The sequence below is a fragment of the Orycteropus afer genome, unplaced genomic scaffold, assembly GCF_000298275.1.
Source record: "Orycteropus afer afer isolate SDZICR_OR568_19922 unplaced genomic scaffold, OryAfe1.0 scaffold00297, whole genome shotgun sequence".
Classification (NCBI taxonomy): Eukaryota; Metazoa; Chordata; class Mammalia; order Tubulidentata; family Orycteropodidae; genus Orycteropus; species Orycteropus afer.
This window is the reverse complement of record NW_006921884.1, coordinates 2942254-2954372: the sequence shown is the minus strand read 5'-3', so window position 1 is coordinate 2954372 and position 12119 is coordinate 2942254. Positions and strand designations below refer to the sequence as shown.

Genomic DNA, 12119 nt, shown 5'->3' with positions numbered 1-12119 from the left:
TTCTGTGTTCTGGAATAGCTTGAGTAGTATAGGTATATTTGCTAAAATTCTCCAGTGAAGCCATCAGAACCAGGACTTTTCTTTGTGCGGAGTTTTTTCATGCCCTGATCAATTTCTTCTTTTGTTTCAGGTCTGTTTAAATATTCTGTCTCTGAGTGGGATAGTTTAGGTAGGTCTTGTAATTCTAGAAAGTTGTCCATCTCTTCTAGGTTCTGAAATGTGTTGGATTACAGTTTTTCATAATCTGTCAGTATCTTTTTTAGTTCAGTTCTGTTGTGATGATACTCTTTTCGTTTACTATTCTTGTAATTTGCATCTTCTCTTTTGTTAGATTTGCCAATGGTTTGTCAATGTTGACAGTGTTTTCAAAGAACCAGCTTTTTTTGGGGGGGGGGTTTCCCCTAGTAGTTATTTATTTATTTATTTTATTGTGATTTGGGTGAAGATTTACAGAGCAAATTCACTCTCCATACAGCAGTTCACATATACTTTGTCTCATGTCATTGAGCACAGTTTACCACAATGCAACAGCTCCCCTCCCACTTCCTCCCTATAGTTACCTCTTCCCAGTGTCCATCCCTCCATACACTCCTGCCCCCTGAGCTGTCTCCCTGTGCATAAGAAGCCCTTCTTTCTCCCATGATTGTTCTCTCGAAGGAGTGTATCTACTTGAGGTATATGAAGAACCAGCTTTTTGCTTTTTTGATTTTCTCTATTTTTTTTTTTTTTGTTTTCTGTTTTATTTATTTCTGCTTTTTATTATTTCCTTACTTCTAGATACTGTAGTATTCTTGTGTTGTTCTTTTTCTGGTTGTTGGAGTTTAATGAGTTAGAGTGTTGATTTTGTTTCTTTCCTCTTTTTTGATGTATGCTTTTATTGCTATAAACTGACCTCTGAGTGCTGCTTTTGCTGCGTCCCATAGGTTTTGGTATGATGTATCTTCATTCTTGTTTGTTTCTAGGAATTTTTTTTCTTTCACTTTTTATTTCTTCTATTACCCAGTAGTTTTTGAACAGTTTTGGAAGTTGAGTTGTTCAACTTCCACATATTTGATGTTTTTTCCTTGATCTTCCTATTATTAATTTCTAATTTTATAGCATTGTGGTCTGAGAAGAGATGCTTTGTACTATTTCATTGTTTTTGAATTAATTGAGGCTTGTTTTATGTTGTAGCATATGATCTGTTCTGGAGTAGGATCCATGTGCACTGGAGCAGAATGGGAATTGTGCTCTTGTTGGGTGGAATGCTCTGTGTATATCTAGGAGGTCAAGTTGGTTGCCTGTGTTGTTGAGTTCTTGTGTATCTTTGTTGAGTTTTTTTCCAGTTGACCTGTCCCTTTTTGAAAGTGGTATGTTAAATTCTCCTACCACTATTGTAGAGTTGTCTTTTGTTCCTTTAATTCAGTTAATGGTTGCTCCACATATTTTGGAGCACTTTCATCGGGTGCATAGATATTTAGTATCGTAATGTCTTCTTGGTCAGTTGACCCTTTCAGCATCATATAATGGCCTTCTTTGTCGCTTATGTTGTTTTTCACCTGAAAGTCTATTTTATCAGAAATTAATATTGCTGCTCCTGCTTCTTTTTTGATCACCATTGTCTTAGTTTATTTTTCTCTACACTAAGGCTTAATTTTTTTTTGTGTGTGTGTGTCTAAGGTGGGTCTCTTGTAGGCAACATATCGATGAGTCTTCTTTTCTTATCCGGTCTGCAACTCTCTTTCTCTTGATTGGTTCATGTAGTCCATTCACATTGAATGTAATTACTGATAGTTATGAATCGATTGCTATCCTTCTATTGTGTTTTTTTATTGTGTTTTTGGAGCTTACTATTCTGGGCTGAGTTCATTTTGTTATCATGTGCTTCTTCTCTTTTCTCCTTTATTGGTTTTGTGCTTATTAAACCCATATGTTTTTTTTCCTTCTGGATTTGCTTAGGGGGATTGTTAGTTTTATCTGTGGTTACCTTGGAGTGAATTCTTGTCTCAACATTTTTGGAACAGTCTGTTCTATGAGGCCATTGTCCTTGTTTCCTTTCCATTTGGAAATTTGTACCCAGAACTTTTATTCCTTCTATTTGGTTAGTTGCTATTGTTGTGTGCAGATTTGCTTCCTTGATTTTAGTGTACAGTGGTTTTATTTTGAATACCTGTTTCTGATTTGGTTTTAGTGTTTATGTTATGTATCCTGATTTTGTAGTTCTCTGTTGTGGGTTCTCAATTGAAAGAACTTCTTTAAGCATTTCTTACAGGGTTTGCCTGGTTTTCACAAAATCCCTTAATTTCTGTTTATCTGAGAATGCCTTGATTTTTCCCTCATATTTGATGGACAATTTGACTGAATATAGGATTCTTGGTTAGAAGTTCTTTTCCTTCAGTGCTTTTTATATATGCCCTCCCATTGCGTTCTTGCCTGTATGGTTTCTGCTGAATAATTGCTCAGTCTAACTGATTATTATAAGTAATATTTCTTTTGTCCTGGGCAGCTTGCATAGTTCTTTCTTTGTCTTTGGTTTTGGAGAGTTTGATTATGATGTGCATTATGATACGTTTTTCTCATGGGATCTATCCTGTATGGGGGTTCTATGAGCTTCTTGGACAAATATCTTTTCTTCCTTCATGGTATGGGGGAAGTTTTCTGTTAATATGTCTTCCACAATTTTCTCCGTGTTTTTTTCTGCCTCCTCTTGTTCTGGAATTCCAATGAGGCATATGTTGTTTCTTTTCATGTTGTCCCATGTAACTCTTAGGTTCCCTTCATTTCTCTTAAATCTTTGTTCTGATTTTCTTCATACAGGCTGTTGTCCAGGGATTTGTCTTCTAGTTGGGAAATACATTCTTTAGCCAGTTCTGTCCTACTCTTTTGTGCTTGCACTGCATTGTGGAATTCTGTAATTTTGGTGTTTGTCTTCTGGATTTCTAACTGCTGGTTTTGTATGAGTTCTGATTGTGCATTAATCTTGTTATTTTGTTCTTGAATGGTTTTCCTGAGTTCTTCCAGGCAACTGTTTGTGTTCTCCTTGCTTCTGTTTGGGGTTTCCTTGTAGAGTTCTATAAACATACCTTTTAAATTCCTTCTCAGATAATTCTATTTCCTCCTCTTCCTCCTTGTTTAGTGAGACTTTTGTTTGGGATTTTACTTCTAATGTCTTATCCTGTTATTTATTTATTCATTTATTTTTGGATCTGAGGTTGCCTGTTGTTTCCTATCCTAGACATTTTGAGGCTGTCTTTAACTGTTGGTTATGTATTGATTTCTTTTGTCTTGGTTTTATGATTTAATATTTTGAAAAGGTGGAGCTGGTATATTTTATTTTTTGGCTATTAATTCAGGTGTGCTGGGTCGCTCTGACGTTTTCTTTGTGATGATGTAATTGTTGTGTGGAATGTGGATGCAGATCTCTGTTTGTCGTATAGCAGTTTAGGACTCAAGTCGGCAGGTATTATGGTGGCTGAATGTGGTTTTTCCATTGGATGAGTCAGGGTAGAGGTGGAAGAAATGGAAGGAAAAGAGAGAACAAAGGAAAGCTCCAAGGTGCTAGGAACAGTTTCTAGGGCTTTGAGTGGGCTGCTAATGATGTTATACTGTTACTCACAGGCCTGCAGCTCAAGTTCAGGAAAGACTCCAATTGTTAGGGGGCACCACTCTCTGCCAGGTTCAGAACATGCAAAAACCCTGCCCTTCAGACCCCTCCATGGCAAAAAGCTGACCTAGGTAATTGCTCTGATCCACGATCCGCGACAGGTGTTCCTCCCAGGGCCCTCCCACTTGTGGCATTAATGTTCTCTCTGCTCCTGCTTCAGCAGTACCAGAGTCAGCGAAATCTCTGCTCCCACCCAGCGATCCCATGTTTACCGATATAAAAGCAAGTGCTGAAGGTAAATTCGTGGAGTGGCCGTAGGTTCTCTGGTGTGGTGCTTTCTCTCCAATGACCTAGCGAGGTCTCTGATGGCCTTCCTCGCCTGCCAGTCGGTGCTCCGCAGGGCAGGTTCACCTGTTTTTGTTATATTTTTTCCCTCTGGGTAATTGCACCGCCTCTTTCTCCTTTCTAATCCTACTCCCCTGAGTTTGGTGTACTCTGACTTAATGAGCTGTTCAGAGCACCAGAATCCACATTTTAAACTGCTTCACTTAGTTTTTCAGGCACTAAGATGCTAGAGGGAACTAGCGTGGGCACTACAGGAGAGACATCATTTTGCCTATTTTTCATATATTGAACCATCCTTGCATCCTTTTTATGCATCCCATTTGATCATGATGTATTATTTTAATGATATGTTGTTGGAGTCTGTCAGCTTGAGTTTTGTTTAGAATTTCTGTATCTGCGTTCATGATGGATATTGGTCTATAAATTTCTTTTTTAGTGGTGTCTTCATCTTGCTTTGATCTCGAGGTTATTCTCACTTCATAAAATGAGGCTGGGAGTATTCCCTCTTTTTCTATATTCTGAAATAGTTTGAGTAGAATTGGTGTCAGGTCTTCTCTGAATGTGCAGTAGGATTTGCTAGTGGAGCCGTCTGGGCCAGGACTTTTTTTTGTCAGTAGTTTTTTTTTATGACTTGTTTAATTTCTTCTTTTGTTATGTATATATTCAAATTTTCTACCCTCATCTGTTTTAGTTTAGATAGGTAATGTTTTCTCTAAATCTGTCTCTTTCTTCTAGGTTTTTAAATTTGTTGGAATAAAGTTCTTCATAGTATCCTGTTAATATCCTTTTTATTTCAGTTAGTTCTGTTGTGATGTCACCTATTTCATTTGTTATTCATGTCATTTACACCTTCTTTTTCCTTTCATTTATTAAATTTGTCATTTTTATTAATCTTTTCAAATCAACTTCTAGTATTATTTATTCTTTCCCTTATTTTTCTGTGTTTTTTTTCTTCCAGTTATTTCTGCATGAATCTTTCTCATGTCTTTTCTCATTTTTTGGTTGACTGTAGGCTTATTTTGCTGCTTTTTTTCTAATTGTTAGAGATGTCAGGTTAAGGTGTTGATTTTCTAGTTGATTGCCAAAATGTTTAATTTTTTATGTATCTTTGGCTATGTACTATTTGAATTGGGTAGTTAAAGATGATCCTAAATTAAAACAAGTAATTATGTGGTAAAATATGTTTGAATTTTAAAAGGGATGTATTCCCATACAGCATTGTCTTTGTTCCAGAAAAGTTGAAATGCCTATAAATATGAACACGATTGTAGAGAATTAATATTGGGAGAATATTCTAAATTTAATATTAAAATAGAGAAAATAAAGTTAGCAATAGAAAGTATTTTTCTAAATTAACCTGAATAATCTTTTTTTTTTTATGTATATTACTTTCATTACAGAAGTGTCATCATTGCGACAAAAAAATCGGCAGTGTTACCTTCCACACCAAGTACAAGTATACCTACCAATGCTGTTAGTGTGGTTTCTTCAGTAGATTCAGCCCAAGCCTCAGATGTTGGAGGAGAGTCACCTGGTGAGTTAGTTAGCAGTGATTAAAACAAACAAAACTTTTTACATTCCATTTTAGCAAAGTTCAGTGATATTTATAAAGTTAAATTTTGTTAGTCATGTTAAAAACAATTGTACCTGTATATTATGCTGTTTATTGTTTACTAATTTGTGGAATAAATTTGATTGAGTATACTTTATGTTTAATATCACATAGGTTAAAACAAAGAATTCACTATTTTATAGTTGAAAACATGCTAGTATGGGATGGATGGATGAATACATGAATTAATGATAGTGTTATAAAAATACTTTCTCCCCTTTTTTTCTTTCCTTACACATGAGAAGATGTGTACACATAATTTATATATAAGAAAACTTGGTGACATATAGTCCTTTATTCTGGATATCAGTGATGAGCTGTTTATGTAATATCCCTGACTTTATTTTCTCATGAATATTTTTCTGAAGTGGAGGCTTGGAAAGGATATTAACAGGATATTAACAGGATACTATGAATGCTGCCTGGACTATATCATTCTCCTACTATTCATCCTGGACCAGTAACAATAATAACAGTTTTATTTCTGTCCATCTCGCCTACATTTTTTCCAAATGTGAAAAGCCTATTGATGTGTGTATCTGAGTACAAGATCCTATATCTCTGTATGTTGACTGGAAGCTTAGAGGTGATATTAGGTAAACTTTGAAGTTTGCACAGTATAAAAATGACCAAGTTAGTACGGAGGGGATGCTATTTTTTATCTTTAGTATTTTTTTTTTTTAATTTGTTCATTGAAAAAAATTAGTAACAGTATAATATCCTCAAAAAGAGTCATCTGATCACTGTAGATCGAGGCCAATAAAAATTCAGGGAATTTGACTAAGTGCATTTTATTCAGATCGGAAGTAATGTTTTCACTTCTTCTGTTATAACATCTCAGGCAAAGTTTTATAAACTTGTGCACCTTAGAGAGTTTTGCTCCAAACTTGATAATGTTGCTTGGCAATAGTTAGGGATGTATTGTGTGTATGTAATAGAATTTTGTCTTTTGAAGAGATAAGAAATAAAGAAAGCTCAAATATTCAGGTAATATTTGATAGAAATTAGTAGAATAAATTTCTTTCGGAAGCTATTGTGTTTTTTCAGTATGTTATAAAATGCTAACTAACCCTGAAAAAATGTATACAGAGTTAAAAAATAATTTGCTGCTTTGAATATTCTTGTATTCATTGCCAAAAACAAGTAGACCAAAACAAACCCCAGTTCACCAAATATGTTTTACTGATCCAGCCCATAATATGCATTTTTTCTGTTACTTAAATTTTGTATAATTTGTAGAAGACTTGTTTCTCAAATGATTTCCTAATTTTTTCCATTTTCTAGCTTAAGTTTTTAGCTTTTTCTTCCCCCACTATTATTTATTTAAATAGTTCATTCCTTTTTCAGTCACTTTCAGTATTCTCTTGTTACTGTTATATGGTGTCTCTATTTCAGTGTACTGTTCTATTCCATTTTCTTTATTCTTGCCAAGAACATTACCAGTTTGATAAGAAAAACAGAATCTAGTGTTTTCAGTCTTTCCTCTTTATTTCTTACTCTCCTACAGACCTATTTTGCATGCATTTTCATACCATAGTGCCCTTGTACATCTGTGAACTAGTTTCACTTGGAATCCAAAGCTCACAATTAAAGTTATCTTTTCCTGTTGAGTGTTACTAACTAATAGGTTTTTTTTTTCTTTCCCCTTCTTGATGAATCTCTTGATCTATTACTCCGTTGCCATCAAAAATAAGTAAATAGAAAAAAATTTATTTTCTTTCTTCCTGGTTCAAGCAGCATTTGGGAAATGATTTACACATTAATTGATTGTTAAAAATGCATGCTGAGCAGGGCAGTATATTCTTGCAGATCTGGGAAAGTTAGTTGAGTCTTGGTACAGTGTTGGATTATTTTCTTTATATGAAAATACAGTTAATACCTGTTGTGTGGACCTTAAGGAATCCCTGGATTGTACAAACACTCACGTGCTCAGCCACTACTTGAAAGGGTGGTGGTTCGAACCTATAACAAGATGCCTTAGAAGAAAGACCTGTCAGTCTGGTTCCACAAGGTTATAGCCTTGAGAACTCTGTTGCAGTTCTGCTCTGCACACAAGTGGGCTTTCCATGAACCTGAGTTGCCTGATAGCATAGTGGCTAAGACACTTGCCTGCTAACCAGACGGCTGGCGGTTCAAACCCACCAGCCACTCCTCGGAAGGAAGGTTGGGCAATCCTACTTCCGTAGTGATACTGCCTCGGAAACCCAAGGAGGGGTCGCTATGAGTCGGGGCCGACTCGACGGCACATAACAACAACAACAACAACAGAGTTGCCTGAATGGCAACTGATTGGTTCTAAACTTTGAACTATAGTGTCTTAGGACACTCATGGTTCTTAGTTTTATAATGAGTTATCTACAAAAATCTACTAAATTTCAGTAGTAGAGTTGTTATGGTATATATTCATCTCATTGCTGTCGAGTCGGATCTGACTCTTAGCAACCCCTCCTTGGGTTTCTGACGCAGTGTCATTATGGAAGTAGATTGCCCAACCTTCCTTCCAAGGAGTGATTGGCAGGTTTGAACCACAAGCCTTCTGGTTAGCAGTCAAATGATAGTATATAGTATTAGTAACAGAAATCTTCATTGAAATAATATAAATTATGCATTTAATAACAGAAAGATTTAAACCTTTTGAAAATTTGAAATCAAAATGGATTTTTTAATTTTTTCCTGTTGTAAAATGAAAGACATCAAGACTATGATAAATTCTCTAGCCCATAAAGTTAAAAGTCATTAACTTTATGTGAGGTTAAAGTGTGTGAGGTCAGACTAAGTATATGTAAGCTTTGTTGAAATGTTAACCAATAAAACCTCACTGCTGTCAAGTCGATTCAGACTCATAGCAACCTCCATTGGGTGGGATCCTGAGGCGGTGAATCTTTATGGAAGTAGATTACCCCATCTTTCTTCCATGGAGTGCCTGGTGGATTTGAGCCACCAAATTGGTGGTTAGCAGGGAAATGCCCTAGGCACTATGCCACCAGAGCTCCTGCTAGCACCCAAATAATTGCATATTTTTAGTATAAAATTTGAGGATTTGTACACTTGTATTTTGGGAGCTCTGGTAGCCTAGTGCCTAAGGCATTTGACTGCTAACCAGAAGGCTGGCGGTTCAAACCCACCAGCCACTCCTTGGAAGGAAGGTTGAGCAATCTACTTCCGTAGTAATACCACCTTGGAAACCCAAGGAGGGGTTGCTGTGAGTTGGATCTGACTCCATGGCAATGGTTGCAGTTGTTGTGTTAGATTTGTATTTTTATTATATAAGTTTTTTTTTTTTTTTTAAGTATACAAACCTCAAATTTTAGTTCAATTAATGTTCTTTAGCTTCTGCGTATAATTGCAATAATGACAAATCTTCTTAATAAGTGGTAAACTACATGCATCAAAAAACAGTTTATACCATGTGTGCTCATATTTTCAAAGAAAACTAGAGGAGAAAACAGGATTTTAGTAAATGTATCATTAATTGGTGGCATAGTGGGTAAGTCATTGGCTGCTAACCAGAATATTTGCAGTTCGAACCCACCAGCTGCTTCATGGGAGGAAGAGGAGGCAGTCTACTTACAGCCTTGGAAAGCCAGTAGGAGTCGCTATGAGTCAGAATTAACTCAATGACAATGTACTATTTTTTCCAAAACATTCAGTATTTGGGAGTTTTAAAGTTACTCAAAAGATTTATTAGCTTAATATGCTTTCTCTATATTTAGATGATGTTACTCTTTCAAATATACTACAGTCTTTTTCTATCATGCTGTGAAGCATAAATGATTCAAACGTGATTGACGCTAACCCAATAAAGAAAATAAATAGAGTAATCTATGTGGTGGGTGTTTGCTAATTTGTAAAATTTAGCTTTTCTATTTACTAGGATATCAATTTCTATTTTGTTCATGAACATTGTTAATTAGTTAGGGTTTTTTTTTTTTTTTTGTTTAAATATTTAAGCAAAATATTTGATGCATATAGTCTTTGCTTTATATAAAATTTGGCCCCCAAAACTTACCTTTACTTGTTCAGTAAAGTTTCATTTGTTTACTGAGGACTTTTTCCTGGACATACAGACTAACATTTGTTGAGCTGGTCCAGGTTGGAGTGAGTATGTGTGTAAAATACAGACATGCAGTGTTAGGGATTAAATATTGGCATTTGTTTTAATGATACTTTAGTGTAAGGGACATTATTTTTGTAGACCTTTGGGAGCCTTGAATAAACAATTGCCTGTTCCCTGAAAAGGTGTTGGACAGATAATCTATTTGCATTTTCTTTTTGGTTTTTTGAAATGTCTGGAAAACGATCATTTTGAAAAAGCCAGTTTATCAGTGCAAGGATAAGGAAAAGATAAGTCAATATCATTCCACATGTTGGCACTAGGTTCTTCATTTATATGTGTGATCATGTTTTGGAATTTTTTTTTTTTTTAATTATGATTTGGTTGAAAGTTTACAGAGCAAATTTACTATCCATACAACTGTTCATATACACTTTGTCTCATGACATTGACTACAGTTTACCACAATGCAGCAGCTCCCACTTCCTCCCCATAGTTACCTCTTCCCTGTGCCCTTCCCTCCATGCACTCCTACCCCCTGAGTGGTCTCCATGTGCATACATAGCCCTTCTATTCTCCCATGATTGTTCTCTTCAAGGAGTGTATCTACCTAGTGTAAATGTTCACCTCCTATGCTTGTCTTTTGTTTGGCTGGAATCCACAGGTGTGAGTTCATTTCCAGACCTGAAGGTCAGCTAGGGGCTGTAGTCTCAGGGGTTCCACGAGGCTCTATCAGACTAGCCAACCTAGTCCCTTTTTTTTTCCAAATGATTTTGAGTTTTGTTCCACATTGTCCTCCCACTCTATCCAGGATCTCCACAAAGATCCCTGTCCGAGTGGTTGACAGTGGTAGCCAGGCACCATCTAGTTCTTATAGGCTCAGGATCGCATGGTGTACCAGTTGCTTGGACTAATTTTCTCCATGAATCTTTGGTTTTCTTCATTCTTCTTTGCTCTGGATGAGGAGAGACCTGTCTGCATCTAGATGGCTCCTTGCAAGCTTTTAAGATCCCAGCTGCTACTTGCCAAAGTAGGACGTGGAACAATGTTCTGTGTAGTGTGTTATGCCATTTGAGCTTGATGTCCTCTGTGATTATGGTCCAGAGGCCACAGGTCCAACTATTCGCTCCCTCTTGGTAACTGGCTGTGCCCAAGAAGTGACTACAACCTTGTCCCTTGTCAGCTCTACTATATACCTGGGAATTCTTACAGAATGTACCAATACACTTATAGAAACATTGTCTTCCAACCCTATACATGGTCTTGGGCACACTCCACCCTGCATAGACATACTTAATAGTTCATCCTGTCCATCCATCTATCCACCTGTATATCCATATTTGCCTTCACTGGCAATGCAGTGCTCTATGTGCAAAACGGTTCATCTTTGTTGTCTGTACCTTCCATCCACCTCTGTCTTCCTCTTCCTCAGTGCCACTGTGTTGATCACTCGCATTTGGTACATTGCCCTTCTTTTCACGCAAATCAATACTTTACTCTACCAGTGTTCCTTCCCTTCCCCTCCCACCCCTGGTTACCAACAAAGAAAATTTCCTTCCATATAAACCTTTCATTGACTTTTAACGATAGTGGACTGATAGAATATTTGTCCTTCTATGATTGACTTATTTCACTCAGCATGTCCTTGTTTTGGAAATTTTTAATGTTAAATTAACTTGAAAATATAAATTTGTTATAAATTTATGGTTTTTATTTTTGTCTTTTTTTTTTTTTTTTTTAAAGAAGTATTGCTAATTAACTTAATTATCCTTGATGGTAAAGTGTTTTCTCCTGACTTGAAAAGATTACTTTGTAAGATTCTTTTTCTTTTGTATGTTCTTTTAGGGAGCTCTGGTAGCATAGTGGCTAAGACACTTGCCTGCTAACCAGATGGCTGGCGGTTCAAACCCACCAGCCACTCCTCAGAAGGAAGGTTGGGCAATCCTACTTCCGTAGTGATACTGCCTCGGAAACCCAAGGAGGGGTCGCTATGAGTCGGGGCCGACTCGACGGCACATGACAACAACAACAACAACAATGTTCTTTTAATTTTGAAAATTAACATTGGTTCTTGAATAGTGCCAAAAGCATTTTTTTAAATTATTGTTTTATTTAGAGCTAAACAATGAGACTTCTCCTAAAAAATTATTTTAATATGCATTTAATTCATTAAAGTTAGTATAGACTTGCACAGTTAAATAAAATTTTGTTTGGTAAGTACTGCTTAATGGTTCATACAAATATTTTCTTATTATTTCCATCTTTGCTCTTAAATGTATGACACCTTATATGGCTCTCAGTATCTGTGGGCTCTGCATCCCCTGATTTATCCAACCGTTGATTGCAAATATTTTTTTTTTGGGTAGGGGGAGCAATGAAGTGATCAGAACAATCCGTCAAAGGGTAAGAGGAAGCAGGAAGTGCTATGTACATAGCAATTACATTCTATGAGGTTATTTGTATTCTCTCCCTCTTTTCCTTTGTTAAATTTGCCAGTGGTTTGTCAATTTTATTGATCTTTTCAA

General features: G+C 36.2%; 1 protein-coding gene across 1 annotated transcript in view; it reads left to right on the top strand.

Annotated features, from left to right (window-relative positions):
* The window catches only part of LRBA (LPS responsive beige-like anchor protein), a 1065192-nt gene that overhangs the window by 311149 nt on the left and 741924 nt on the right, over positions 1-12119 (top strand). The window contains 1 exon segment of the mRNA XM_042782393.1: positions 5329-5462. Coding sequence (XP_042638327.1) covers positions 5329-5462 — 134 coding nt within the window.